The sequence below is a fragment of the Nasonia vitripennis genome (genome assembly GCF_009193385.2).
Source record: "Nasonia vitripennis strain AsymCx chromosome 1 unlocalized genomic scaffold, Nvit_psr_1.1 chr1_random0014, whole genome shotgun sequence".
NCBI lineage: Eukaryota > Metazoa > Arthropoda > Insecta > Hymenoptera > Pteromalidae > Nasonia > Nasonia vitripennis.
Window position 1 is genome coordinate 212,740 of NW_022279602.1, and position 15,221 is coordinate 227,960.

The 15,221-nt window shown below is 44.7% G+C and overlaps 2 protein-coding genes across 15 annotated transcripts in view; one reads left to right on the plus strand and one right to left on the minus strand.

The window, feature by feature from the left end:
- Nucleotides 1-10,911, minus strand: part of LOC116415941 (trafficking protein particle complex subunit 11-like) — a 48,736-nt gene extending 37,825 nt beyond the window's left edge. The window contains exon 1 of one of the 2 annotated variants that reach the window (XR_004226472.1): nt 10,764-10,910. The gene's annotated coding sequence lies outside the window, so the exon portion shown is untranslated. Of the gene's footprint in view, nt 1-10,763 lie in introns of both variants that reach the window. The other variant, XR_004226471.1, reaches the window with a different exon arrangement.
- LOC100116230 (dimethyladenosine transferase 1, mitochondrial) overlaps nt 1-15,221 on the plus strand; it is a 141,509-nt gene that overhangs the window by 94,514 nt on the left and 31,774 nt on the right. For all 13 annotated transcript variants that reach the window (XM_032601439.1, XM_031921622.2, XM_031921625.2 and 10 more), the window contains one exon: nt 10,354-10,507. In XM_032601439.1, coding sequence (XP_032457330.1) covers nt 10,354-10,507 — 154 coding nt within the window. The remainder of the gene's footprint in view (nt 1-10,353; nt 10,508-15,221) is intronic.

Genomic DNA, 15,221 nt, shown 5'->3' on the forward strand with positions numbered 1-15,221 from the left:
CGCGCGCGGCAGAGCGGCTCGGCAGTTCCATTCCGAGCCCTGTCGATAACACTTCGACGTGACGAGAGCGCGCGAAAGTGAATTACGAGAAAAGATCGAGAGTGAGAGAGCAGCAGCGGCACGACCTGGACCACCGCCCCGAGGAAGAGATCCCTCCCCGGGGACGACAGTCCAGCCGTTCAGCCAGAGGAAGGAAGCCGGAACGGGAGCCAGGCCTTCATTCCCCAGTCTGCAGAGAGAGAGAGAGAGAGAGAGAGAGAGAGAGAGAGAGAGAGAGAGAGAGAGAGAGAGAGAGAGTGAGAGAGAGAGAGAGAGAGAGAGGAAGAGAGGAAGAGAGAGAGAGAGAAAGAGTACGGGAAGCCAGCACCTCCTGGGCTAGCGAGGCTTCCACTGGGGGACGGGTGACTAGTGTTCGTCTCTCCTACACCAGGTAAGAACCTTTTGGTTTCTTGGGATACTCTCGGTGCGAGCCATTAGGCCGCCGAGAGAAGAGAGAGAGAGAGAGAGAGAGAGAGAGAGAGAGAGCCGCGGGTGTGTGCGAGAAAGAGTGAGCGAGACGAGAGAGCGGTGTGCGGTGCGGGCGCACACCTCGAAGTCATCCACGCGAGGCATCGGGCCAGCGTGCGCGAGAGCGAGAAAGAGAGAGAGAAGCGCAGCGCAGAAGAAACGCGGGAGAGTGTGTGAGTGAGAGAGCGAGAGAGAGAGAGAGGCATCGAGGCGTCCGAGAAATCCTCGCTGCTCGGTAGCAGCAGGTCGAGCTTGCTGCCAACGCGAGGCAAAGCCTGTGCGCGCGAGCTCCGAGAAGAGGGAGAGAGAGAGAGTAGAGAGGGGGGAAAGCAGATAGCTACGCCGGCGTCGGTTCAGGCATCGCCGGGCCGGGACCGCTGGCGCGAGCTGTTGGTGAGCGCGCAGCTACGTGTGTGCGTGCCCGAGAGTAGAGAGAGGGGACCGCGTTGGTTTGGCCGACGATGCCGCGGTGAGCGTGCGCGGTGCTCGCGCTTATACATACGGGAGAGAGAGAGCGCGCCGGCCGCGTAGCTACTCGAGCGGGTTGCGCCGATCCGAAATTCGGGTGTGTGTGTGTGAGAGAGAGAGAGAGAGAGAGAGAGAGAGAGAGAGAGAGAGAGAGAGAGAGAGAGAGAGAGAGAGCAGACGGGTCAGACTGCGCGACGTCAGAGGCGAGAGCTTCGAGGCGCGCGCGTGTATATGAGAGTAGAGGTGTGAAGGCGAGCCCTGCGTGGCTTCTGTGCGTGGGCGGCTACGGCCACCACGTTGTAGGGAAGGGCTGGGCCAAATATTCGTGCAATACAACTTAATAACGTGTGTGATTACTTCTTCCTTCTTTCCCCACGTTCTCCCAAACGTCGGCGATTACGCTAAATCCCGCGATTAATGAAAAATCTTGGCGCGTACAAGGCGTCAAGTGTTGCGCACCTGTACTGGGAGGCACAGCGTTACAATATATATATATATATATATATATATATATATATATATATATATATATATATATATATATATATAGTAGGTATAGGGTATTTCACTGTAAGCAAGCGTTCCTTGCTAGTATTATATTATTACAGTTCGATTTTTGTTTTGCCTCCTTCAATTAATGACCATTATAAAATTATGTATTAAATATGCTTGACTATTTACAATTTTGTAAGTTTAAATATTAATTAGAAAATAATAACAAGTAACAAGCAATCCGAATATTACAATGTTTATTTATTTATATATATATATATATATATATATATATATATATATATATATATATATATATATACATGCGGGGATAGCGCCCGTAAGAGCTAGTCGGCGCGAGTGCAGGGTAGTGTGTCGTTGGCTCAGTGGTTAGAGCACGCGCCTTGAGATCTCGGGGGCGTGGGGTCGAATCCTCCTCGTCGCTTTACTTTTGTGCGAATTAGTTCCTGGAAACCCCGTTACATGCATGTTTATGTTTCACAATATGGTCCAGAAATTCCGGGCTTTCAGCATAGGAAATATAACCTCCATTTTTCTTATTCATCACAAGTTGGTATAGTTACCTCCAGGGATCTATTTCAATCTTGTCCTGTCACTCTTTAAGGCACCGTCGTTTATTCTCTCGGATTTTTATTTTGAGTATCCTTTCAGCATTCTACATTTCTTTGTTTCGGGCGTCGAATACTTCTTTACCTCTACCAGTCTTACAGTATTTCTTCCTGGCCCGCTGTTTCTGTCTTCTAGTTTGATGACACTCGCTGCGGACCCCGTCAATTTCTTTATCCCACCAGTATACTGGCGGTCGTCTATTGTTGGGGGCCCTCCTTGGCATCGTTGCGTCGCAGGCTCGGGTAATATTTCCCATTACCTGCTCGACCTTATCATTTGCAGATCCAAACAGCTGTATTTCTTTTAGAGCCACCAGAAATGTCTTCGTATTATAATCCTTCGTTTACCAACCGACTCTTTTCCTCGTTGCTCTCCCATTGGATCTCTGCTTTGATATTCTTATCTCCATAATTACCGCTTGGTGGTCACTATTTGTGTAATGATCGCTCACCATCTACGATCTAATTAAGCCAATCAGGCAACTGCTGACAAACGTGAGATCTATGATGGACCCTTCGTCTCCTCTTTTAAATGTTTAAGAACATCCCTGTGAGCATTCTAATAGCACTCGTCCTCTTTCGTTTGTCCTTTGGCTGCCCCACTTTACTGCCTGGGTGTTGAAATCGCCTGCTATCAGTAAAGGTTTTCTTCCTACAGCATCCTGTACTATCCGGTCCAACAGTTGTTTGAATTGTTCTATTAACGGGTCAGGAAAAGCATAGCAGCTGTAAATGTGTACGCCTGCGACCTTAGCACGTACGAATCCTTCATTACGTCTTGTCATTTTTTCCTGGAAAGCGGCGCACAGTGGGAGAAAATGGACAAAATTCGAGCGACGCGTCATTTTTAATCGTAGAGCCATGATATTTTTTAAACTCTTTAAAAAAGCATCAAGTTTAAGCTACAGGTGCGGAAATTATTGTATCACCTTCCCCTAAACCCATGCGACCCCTAGAAGCCACCCCTATCAAACCACAAGCAGTCTAACTAGCCTAACCCTGGGAACAGCGAGTTAAATCGCTTTATTTTTTCTCAAAATAATTAAGCCACACACCATACGCCAGCTAATAACCTAAATACCTACCCCTAACCCCTAGAAACTACCCCTATCAAACCTTTCCTCCCCTGTGTTCCCGGGCGCTAGCATGGAAGCCAGCGCCCGGGAGGGGCTGCTGTAAGTTATCTTCTGCTATGCAGAGATTCTTATAGCTCGCTCTTATGGTTCGGGCGAGATCTTTAATTTTGTTTCAACTCTACCCTTTGGCTAGTTGAGGATACCTCGTCGCGCCGATGAGCATTCCCCTATCCGCCACCCAGGGGTCGCGCCACATACGGGGTATCGGCATTCCCGCGCGATGGTGTGTGTGTGGTGCTGATTGTGTAGTGATGAGCTGGCGGTGATTTGCGCCGTATAGCGCGGCGCCTGTCGGCTGCTACTCTCTCTTTCTCGGTCTGGTACAGCCAGGCTATCCGGCTGGTACGTTTCTTTCTCTCTTACTTTTATCTAAAACAAGACCCCATGCCATAAGTTTTTGCTTATTATCCGATACAGTCTTGGGAGAGAGAGAGAGAGAGAGAGAGAGAGAGAGAGAGAGAGAGAGAGAGAGAGAGAGAGAGAGAGAGAGAGAGAGAGAGAGAGAGAGGAGAGAGAGAGAGAGAGAGAGAGAGAGAGAGAGAGAGAGAGAGAGAGAGAGAGAGATTAATTAGTTTCATTTTGCGTACATTATATTGTACGATTGTAAGTTTAAAGCATTACAAAGTAAGAAGAGAAATAACAATAGATTGAGGTATGTTTAGAGTATGTATAGTGTGAGAGTGTGGCGATGGTGAAGGTGGAATGAGCGAGAAAGTAGGTGTTTGCTTGTGCGTGAAGTGTGTACGAATTATGTGTTTTCAAGTTGAAAAAAGTGTTCCTTAGCAAGTTTTATGAAAGTGACGGTGGATGAAGTGTTTCTGATGTGTGATGGCAGTTTATTCCATAAGCATGAAGCGCTGATATAGAACGAGTTCCTCAGCGTCTCCGTAGCGAAAGCAGGTATTTCCAGAGGTGTCACCTCGCCCCTCACAGGCCGGAGTGTGACGCGGAAGTCAAAAAAGGCCACTACGTATGATACGTGGTTAGCCACTGCAGCTCCCGCCTGTACGGAGAGATGTGCTCATCTCTCCTTACACCATAGATGTACCGAATTCCTGTATTCACGAGCCTCTGTAGTTTTAAGTCGAGTTCCTGCGTCAGGCCACAGTATATAAGAGAACAGTAGTCGATGATCGGAAATAGGAGCGCTTGCACAAGATGCTTGCGCAACCTGAGATTGGTACTCTTTCTGAAGAAGTAGAGCCTGTACATTAGCGAGTGAGCACGCTTACACACTTGTATAACGTGTGAACTAACTTTGTTGAGTGCACGCACAAGCGACAATTTCTAGGTAGATGGGAAACAGGGTTCGCTCAGAGACAGGTTGAAAATATGACTTAGTAGGGGAGCGAGAACTGGCAATACTTTTGAGATGACAACCTGAGAGATTCCGTCACTTCCCCTGGCCTGAGTGTCGAAGTGCGATACTGCAGTCAACACATCCGATTCCGTTATAGTGCTGAACTCGAACTGTTCCGGGAGGTCAAGACTTTCCAGGGTTAGAAGATAATCCTCAACAGCAGGAGCTAACGGATCATGGAGATCAAGCTGAAATGCTTGTTGAGTTCATCTGTGCTAAAGCGAGATGGTGAAGGGGCCTTGGTGGCAGAAATTCCAAGTTTCTCCAGCTCTCTCGAGATCTCAGCAACATCAGTCAATGTTAACAGGCGTGAATAGTTATAATTCAGCCTGGCTTCCTCGACTTGTTTGTGAGCATTGCCTCTAGCTAGTTTATATATGCGGAGATCCGAATCGAGCCTAGAACTAGACCTGTTCCGCTTTGCTCATTTTTCATAGCACTCTTACTGCCTCACCCTGCCTTCGGGCCTATTGTTTTGTAGATCGTTGCATGCGCTTTTCTGCAACCTTCAACGTGAGATAATATCACTGGAGGTTGCAATTTCTTTCAACGCTACTTTTCTGCTTAAACATATGTCGCTGTAACCTAACCTGCAGACTCGCACGGCTTTCTCTTCGCTTCGTCTATTCTTCACGGCGTCTATTTTTTCCTCAAAGTAAACCACGTAGAGCCACCTGTTGAAATCAATCGCCCTTAAGGACATTTTCGCGGCGCTGGATGAAATTCGAAAGATCCAGAGTGAGGCCCTGCAGGCGCAAAACACCGTGTCTGAAAGGGTCTCACGAATTGAGAAAAGGCTTGGCCCTCTCGAAAACCGCCTCAAAGCCCTTGACGACTTGACTGCACTCAAGACTCGACTAAACAATGTTGAGTCGTCCATCTCTGAGCTGCAGGCACAATATTTAGAGCTGTCGTCAAGGAGCAGCAGAAACAGAGCAGCAGAACATCAGCACTGCTCCTGCCTCTGAAGAGATCAATAACCTCCGCAGCGAGCTGGCTGAAGTTAAGAGGAGGCAGGAGCGCTTGGCGAATAATGTGGTGATCTCTGGCCTGGCCTATACCCAGGAGACATCACTGCAACTCCTGGCTTACACCGTCCTGGCTACACTGGATCCCACGGTCCTTAGGTGGGATGTGGCAACCGTCAGGATCATTGGGAGACTTAACGCAACCAACATCAATGTGCAAGGTGACAGCAGATTACCACCTCTAGCTATCACTCTCTCCTCCAGTGCGCTGGCCCGCTCTATCATCGTGGCCAAAGCCAGGAAATGCAAACTCCACACTAGCGAACTGGATGCTGCCCTACTGGAGGAAGCGAGAGTTCTCCACCCAAGCCACCAGGTACTTATCAACATAAACGAGCTGCTTCCTCTAGATATTCACAAGCTGCGTATAAATGCCAGGCTAGAGGCAAAGAAGAGGGGGGGATGCCGCTCTTTCGTGAGGGACGGGAGAGTCTACATCCGTTCTGGCTAGGACAGCGAACGGGCCACCATCATCTCTACAGACGCTGATAGTGAGGCTTTTTTAGCCAGTACGCCGCCAACAGCCAGTATGGATACCACACACTAATATACACACATATCATGCCACCAAAACCACCATCTAAATCATCCAACTCATCCACATCTGCCTCTAAAACGTCTCTGTCCGAGGGTCTAAGGGTCTGTCATTTCAATGCGAATTCCCTTACGGGTCACATTGAGATGATCAGGCTCTTCTTGTCCACTCGTTCCCCCTTTCACGTAATAGCTATAACTGAGACCTGACTAAGTGACAAGATATCATCCATCCCTTCACTGGATGGTTACACTTTGCACAGACGGGACAGAAAGAAGAACGGTGGAGGTGTCGCCCTCTACATTCATCTTTCATTGAAGGCTAGCGTTATGTACGACGGCGAATGGTCAGGCAAGCCAGGTAAGCCGGAGTATCTTTTTTGTGAAATCACAGCTAAGGGAGTATCGCCCATCTTCGTGGGGGTTGTGTATCGCCCTCCTCACTCACCCTTTATCCAGGGATCTAATTTCATTGAACAACTAACAACACTTATGCACAACTACTCCACGAAGGTCATCATGGGTGACTTTAATGCCGATCGGCTTTCTTCATCTGAAGACGACAATTTCATCAGGGCCTTCATCGATGAGAACTCCCTCACTTCTGTGCCATATGGTGCAACCCATCACAGACAGGACTCTGACACCTGGCTTGACCTATGCTTAATTGATGAGCAGGATCGCCTGCTCTCATACTGGAAGACAGACACTCCTTTCATCAACGGACCATGACCTTATCACGGCCACACTCGTCGTACAGATTCCACGCCACGTACCTGCTACATACTCTTACAGAAACTACAAAGGAATCTGTGCTGAGAAGCTAAGGGACTTCCTTAGCGCATGTGACAGGTCATCCTTAACCACGCCATCACTTGACGAATGCATTACCATTCTTAACGCTCACATCACGAACGTCATAAATCATCTTGCCCTATTAAAGACTGTGTTACCTGGACGTAAACATCACCCGTGGTTTACCGCGGCTCTTCGTGACCTTTTAACTGAAAGGAACAGACTCTACAGGCGCTATCGCAGAAGTCGTTTACCTTGGGATCTATACTTCTATAGAATTGCAAAGGACAACGCTCATGAACAGGTTGAGGAAGCCAGGCTGAATTACTACTATTCACGCTTGTCTACCTTGACCGACGTTGCAGAGATCTGGAAAGAGCTTGAAAATCTTGGTATTACTACTTCTAAAACTCCTTCACCTGCTCGGTTCTCTCTGGATGCTCTCAACGAACACTTTAGTTCCATCTCAAATGACCCTCAAGCTCCATCTGTTGAGGAGTATCTGCGAACCCTGGAGAGTCTGGACCTCCCTGAACACTTCATCTTCAGGGCTATCACGGAGTCGGATGTGTCGGCTGCAGTATCACACTTTAACACCCAGGCCAGGGGAAGCGATGGCATCCAACAGGTTGTAATCTCCAATGCACTGCCAATACTCGCTCCTTTACTTTGTCAAATTTTTAACCTGTCTCTGAGCGAGGCATGCTTTCCTTCAGCCTGGAAATCATCGATCGTAAGAGCACTAAACAACGTTAACTCTCCAACAGCTGTAACTGACTACCGTCCGATCTCTCTACTCTGTTTCCTGTCCAAGGCCGCTAGAGTGGCTGGTGCACAAGCAAATCTCTGAATATCTTGAAACAAGACTTTACCTTGACAATTTCCAAACTGGCTTTCGCACTGGCCACAGAACGCAGTCTGGCTTAATTAAGCTAACTGATGATGTCAGGCTTGGGATAGACAGGAAGAGGGTCGCTCTGCTACTTCTATTTGATTTTAACAAGGCGTTTGATACTGTGTGTCACGTCAAGCTACTCGGAAAGCTATCCTCTTTCGGCTTTTCCAAGCAGGTCATCTGCTGGCTTGCATCTTACCTCACGGGAAGAGAACAGGCCGTCATTGGTGACAACAACGAGCTCTCAACTTTTCTACCATTAAACACCGGTGTTCCACAGAGGTCAGTTTTAGGCGCCCTGTTGTTCGCGTTGTATATCAATGATATTGGTTTTTGCCTAGATTCAGATGTGTCCCATCTAATCTATGCGGATGACCTGCAGATGCCAATGCCACCTCGAGGAGCTTGATTCCTGCTCTGTCAGGATGAGTGCTAACGCCGAGAGAATAATGGGCTGGGCTGCATCAAATAGTCTTAAACTTAATGTCCTTAAGACTAAGGCAATCGTCCTGGGCTCCCCCTACTATATAAATGCTCTACCTACTACTGCTAACACCTATATAAATATAGGGGGAGCCCGGGTCGACTACGAATCATCGGTGCGCAATCTGGGTTTGGTGCTAGACTCCAAACTCACGTGGAAAGAGCATGTTACACAAGTTTGTAAACGTGCTCACTCTTTAATGTACCGTCTCTATTTTTTTAGGAAGAGCACTAACCTCAGGTTGCGCCAACACTTGGTGCATGCACTCCTATTTCCCATCATCGATTACTGTTCACTGGCTTACTGTGACTTGACTTGAGGCTGCAGAGGCTTGTCAATACGGGGATCCGTTATATCTACGGTGTAAGGAGGGACGAGCACATCTCCCCTTATAGGCGTGAGTTGCAATGGCCTACCACCGCCGGACGTAGGAAATACTTCATGGCCTGTTTTCTAAGGAAAATGTTCAACACCTCCGTACCTATCTACCTATTAGCCTATTTTGATTTCCACGTCACGCTCAAGCCTGTAAAAGGTGAGGTGACCCCCTTGGACATCCCGTCCTTCAGAACGGAGACGTTGAGGAACTCATTTTTCATCAGTGCTTCCTGCCTCTAGAATAGCCTACCATCTCACTTTCGCAACACACTATCCATATCACACTTTAAACAAACAGTTAAATCATATTTCTTTAAATTGGAAAACACGCAAACATGACACAAACATACACACCCATCCATCTCATTTCACCTCATTCCATTTACTCTTCACACTATCACTTCTTACACAACAATTGTTGATCTTATCTGTATTTTTACTAGATTTAAATATGTACAACATAATGTACAAGAATAAAAACATATAAATCTAAATCTAAAAATCTCTCTCTCTCTTGGGCTCGAACTATTGCAGTCCACATGTCACATACGACGATGTATATACATTTCAATAGTTTTAATTATAATACCTACACGCATTTTGAACGATACACCGCATGACATCTAACTCATACTAGTACCCTCTACTATTTACTTAGTCCCACACTCCTTTCGAGGTCCTGGGTGGACGAACGTTGGTGCTGCTGTTGCCGTCTCCCGGGCTGATCCTGGACCTGGTGGCAACTGACTTCTTCGGCGCACCCTAAATGATGTTGCTGAACCAATCAGCGCGTGCAGGTGCGATGATTGTTCTCGCGCTAACGCTGACGGTTAGCTAACTTGTTCCTTAAACTTGAGGACAGGTCAGCACCGTCAAAACCAAGCTTACTCACTTGTTTTTCTGCTCATTCTGGGCTTTGCCGTATCGATAGTGATTCCTCGTATTAACATAGCTGCGACGTTTGCAACACACGTTTGCAGGGCTCTTTTTACCTTATTGTAAAGCTGCGTAATAAGGAATTTTGCAGTGTCCCGCAGGTAAAACCACTTGATTGTCATCACCTATTTTAAGAGTGAAATAGAAAAATAAGGTTAAGTAAATTTTGAAACCGCCGAAAAATATTTGCAGAGGTTTTCAGACCTGTCAATACAATTTCGATAACCATATAATGCAACAAACTTTCATTTGAAAGGTATAAATAGAGTTTCGGGGATAAAATAATGAAAAATTTGATATTTGTAAGTCGTCTGGGATGACTGATTATTAACTCGTGCATAAAGATGACTGGTTTTTAATCTAGCAAAGTGATAGCGGGTTTTTGCTTCTCAAAAATGAATCTGCTTTTTGAAATCATTTTCTGAATTAGCTGCATTTTGAAACAACTTTCTGAACTAGCTACTTTTTTAAGCTTCTGTGACAACGGCTACTTCTCCATTCAAACCATAGATGTGTGGAATAGATTTTTATTTTTAGTATTTCTTTACGACAAAATTTAAAAAATGAGTATTTTTGTTGGATAATAACATAATGTTTGTTATAACATTCAATAATATCAATATTTTATAAGTTCTAAAGCAATGAATATGTGTGCCTTACTTAATTATTTATTTTATAATTTTAATTAATAAACAAAAATCTCATTTTCAGGTAGCGCTTTTGTACCAAAACCAGACGTGGATGTTGGTGTAGTTTCATTTGTTCCTTTAAAAACGCCACGTACAAACCACGATTTTCTTTTTTTTGAAAAAGTGAATCGTCATCTATTTAGTTTTCGTCAAAAATACTGCATCAAATGTGCTGGGTAAATATATTTATTTTTACAACATGATAGTTTTGTTTTCTGTTTAAAAGAATGAGCCGTCACGAAACGCCTGGCAGATGTGAAACATGGAACTTGAATGTTATTGAAAAATAATTAAGTTTTATAAGAAAAGAATGCAATAGGAAGGAGGGATACACAAATCTTACTTAAAATCCTACATAAATAAGTTTCAATCGCTTTATCTTGAAAGAATTTTATTTGTTATCTGATTGATCCGTCAAAAAAGGTCACGTACCTAATTTTTACACCTTCGAATTCTCCTATACGTTGTTCAAGCTCTTTGATTTTTCGTACGCGACTTCTGCACAAATCCTTTATCCGATTTCTTTCTCTCTTCATTTTCTCCAGTATTATATGAACCTACGAAAATTCATAATTATGTGAGTTATGATGTTTATTTTTGAAGAACATAATCTATAGAAATTGAACAGCTTATTCTGTTTTTTGAGAGAGAGAGAGAGAGAGAGAGAGAGAGAGAGAGAGAGAGAGAGAGAGAGAAGAGAGAGAGAGAGAGAGAGAAAGACAGAGAGAGAGAGAGAGAGAGAGAGAGAGAGAGAGAGAGAGAGAAAGACAGAGAGGGAGAGAGAGAGTGAGAGAGAGAGAGAGAGAGAGAGAGCTGAGTTGTCACGGGGCTGCCGGTAGTTTCCGCATCAGGCATCATGCCACCAACAGTCGTTGTTACCTGCCAAGCAAACCAAAAGATGTTTTTCATCAAAAATCAAATACTAGCAGGGAGTCGTAATGCGGTACAGCATCCGGTAATTGGCACGCGCGATCCTTTTTGTGGGTTTTTCTATTATCATCAAGTCTCACCCCCTCACGACTTATAAAATAATAAATATTTTTTGCACTAATTGGTTTAGGGGATGATCTTTTAGGAAGGTTATTATCCTTGTTCACTCATTTTGTCTGTAAAGTCCTATTTATTAAAGTTCGCTCTCTCCAATTTTCGACTCCAATTCAGCTTAATAATTGTTTATATTCGCTGTTTACTAATTTCGAAGCCTATAATAGTTACACTAAATCCTTCGCCCAGGTAAACCTATGAATTAAATTGGTTACAACATAATTTTTTTTATTAAAGAAATAAAAAACTAGAAGGTTAAGTTCAATAGTGTAAAGTTAAGGTGGGGTTCTGATGAATTTTTTAACTTTTTATATCGTAGTCACAATTTCTTACATTCTGTACTCATATCCGGTACAAAAAAAAGATTTGTACATTTTGAGCCATATATATTGTATATTACTTGAATCATTGCCAAAAATAGTGAAAAATTGGGCTTACTTGCAAAGGTCTCTTGCGCACTCATTTTCAACTAAAACCAAAATTTTTACGGCCAATGTTTGCATTTATTTGAGAATAAAATTTCATAGTGACTCGATTTTCAAAAAAGCCAATAGATAAAATTTGGTACGAAAAAATCAGTTTTAGGATTAAAAATAATTAGTAACTTTTTGTCCAATAATTGATTTTTCACGTACCAAATTTTATTAATTGTCTTTTTTGCCTCCTCCTACAGGAAGCTTTGTAATAGTAAAATTTTGAGTTTCGTCAAAACTTCCAGAAAATTCTCTCTGGTGTGTTAGAAGTTCAAATCAAGTGTTTTTAGAAAATGTCCGTATAGATGTATGTGTGTATTTTTTATATGTGACGTACGCAGAGCAAGCTCTGCACAAGTGGCCCTCCGAAACCGGATCCCCACAGGTACTATCATTGAACAATACTTCCGTGGGGCTCGTTAACTAGCCTTTTTCGGCTTCCCCTTAGAACTTTGACATTTCCATAAATCGCCTATCCATCAAGGTGATTAGAGGTGTAAAGACCGTACTTGATAGAAGGACGGGCTGCGCGAGTCTTACAAATAATTATTTATTCGCGAGAACTAGCTTCGGCTTGGAAGCCTGTTCTTTTACTAGAATTATACGCGGACTGTAGAATTGAGTATGTCCCGCACTACTAGTCTGCGCGGGCGCGTATTTGCGAGCGGACGGTGTTCTGTCTGAGACTACGTTTAGCTGACGCGGGAGTATCCGCTGTACTTACGGTCGTTGCAGGTAAGTTGCTTGTGACACTTCTGTGTCCCGCGGACTCCCCGTTATGTCCGCTTAACTCGCCTCGTGTTTGGACACTGATGGTTTGTCCACAAGTAATGTGCTCTTACCTGCACGTCGTGACTGCGAAGTTGATTTGAATTTATTTGTTCTGATTGAGATTTAATTATTATTATCAATTTGGTACACAAGGGTTTTATTTATATTGATTGTTATGTTCTTATTGGCCCAGATTCACAGACGTTTGGTTTACAGAGTTTGACGGAGTTATGATATTGTATTATTAGCTTTGGATGTTGTCGTTTTACAGTAGTATTTTAGCAAGTTTAGTCTTATTTATTTATTAATTGTAATGTACCATAATTTATCTTAACAACTTACAATTATTATAATCCTGCGAACTTCAGATGGTTCTAATCACCCTTTGTGGCAGATGCTGACAGTACGATCTACACGCGTTCACGTGGCCAATTAAAGTAAGGATGGTCAACTGCTCTTGCTAACGCCGGAGATTTCACTCAGCGGTCCTTAGCTTGTACTGATCTCTGTTGCACGTATCTGCATTCAAAGGGCTCTCTGGTGTATGCTATGCCAAGGGTCGGATTTAGCACGCTCCCAAGGTGTTGGACGAATTTAGCACGCTCTAAACACTAACACTAGCAAACACCGCCGCTTCACCTTAGAATCAGTCGCAACCGCCTGGGAGTAAGTCACTACGCAAAAAGACCCTGCGTGGATCGGCTCCGGGGTTTTTAAAGCCTCGGTACCGATTCACGCGGTTATAAAATTGAGACGATAAATATCGCGGTAGTCCAATCTGCATTTGCCACAAAGGATCGACGCGTACGCCTTGCAGTAGTCGTTCACGCTCGAGGAGTGCTGACACAGAGGTTAGAACACTCGCTCTGATTTTCGGCGCTCTACGTGTTTTGCAATCCAGTTTCTTCGTCACGATCGGTTGTACATTAATTGTGTGAGTGAATGGTTGCAGTCACACAGGCGTCATTTGTATACATGCATATATATTCTTATGTACTCTTATATACATACTCATTCGTACATGTACACACGTATAGACATATATTTATGCAGTTTGAACATGACACATTACAGGGGTTCAGAATCAAACTCGTCTTCTTCATTCTGCATCTTTTAGCCGTCTGCTTCCTGCAGCATCGTCCGGTCGTCTACTTCGATCAGCATCGACCGGTCATCCTCTTGACAGACTCAACCCGGACACCTACGTTCCTCTGCATCAAGTGAGGGAGTCTGGGCTCAACTCAGTTATCTACGTTCCTTAGCATCGGTCTCAGGAGCACTTAGAGGTACTCAACCCTAGCTCCTACGTTCCTCTGCATCGGTCAGGGGAGTGAGAGCTCAACTCTGTGACCTACGTTCCTCTGCATCTGTTCGGGTTATGTAAGATCGGGAAGGGGAATTTTGAATTTCGCGCCGTAGCGCGGCGAGAGTTGCAGCGAGACCGGTTGAGCGCATGCGCGCGCTGATGTGGACCTCTCCCGTTTGCGCGGGCTCCGGCGCGCGGGAGCACGTGCAGTTCAGTTCTGACAGCTTCTCTCGAGTAGTCAGTCGACATTGCGCTTTTGTACTTGCGATTGCGAAAGCCTCTTTATAAATTGCGTGCGAATAGAGTCGTCATCATCGTCCTTTTCAGGACGATCGACACTCTTTATTATATTACCGTGCGTTGCGTAGTGTGTGTGCATTTTGCGTGCGGTGTGCGGATTGTGTGAGTTCTTCGAGTGTTGGGACTTCGGTCACGTACGAGCTTCCTCGCCGTGTCGATCTCCACCCGGCGATTGCTACCTACGCGGCAGAGCTGAAAAGGCCTGCCCGTGGTCGAGGATTGGTTCCCTCGAGACATCGAGGCGTCCTGTGACCGAGGAAGGTGCATCCCACCAACGTGCGGCCAGGGCTTTACGTCGCGCCGTCCACGTCTCGTTCTGCGAAGAAGGTACCTCGCGGCGATAGGATTAAATCACTTGCGTTTCTTTCTCTGTTGTTGTCTATATTAGAGTCTCTCTTTTTTTGTATAAGCGTACATTGTAATTGCGTTTCTCTCTTTTAGTTTAGTCTATCCTAGAGTCACTTTTCTTTGTATAATTTCCTTATTTCTAAAATAACTCTACTCCGTGAGAGTTTTTACGCCGAGGCAAGTCGTCTTTTTTCTCCCGCGAAATTCATTGTGTTTTGCGTTGATTTATTCACCCGAACTTCCCTCACTCATTCCACCATTTTAATTTAATATATATATAATTTGAACTCATTAGCTTTTGTTCACAAACAAAAATAAACATTTTTGAACGTTGCACTATTTTTATTTTCTCCGTCTGTCAGTGGCTTTTACTGCAGCTCGGTAAACTGAGCATGCATAGCTACCAGCTGCGTGGTCACTCTTTCCACCTGTGCCTCCTTTGCAGAGTACACAGTTGGGTTGGTTCTTACACTCCTTTGCTTTGTGCCTATCTTTTCCTCATTTAAAGCAAAGCTTACTTCTATCTTCAGTTACTGTGCAGTTTCTACCGATATGGCCAAAACCTAGATATTTATAATACCTAAGCAGCTTGGTTTTGGGGTTAGCCACCCGGATCCTACAGTTTACCCATCCTATTCTGATCTTCTG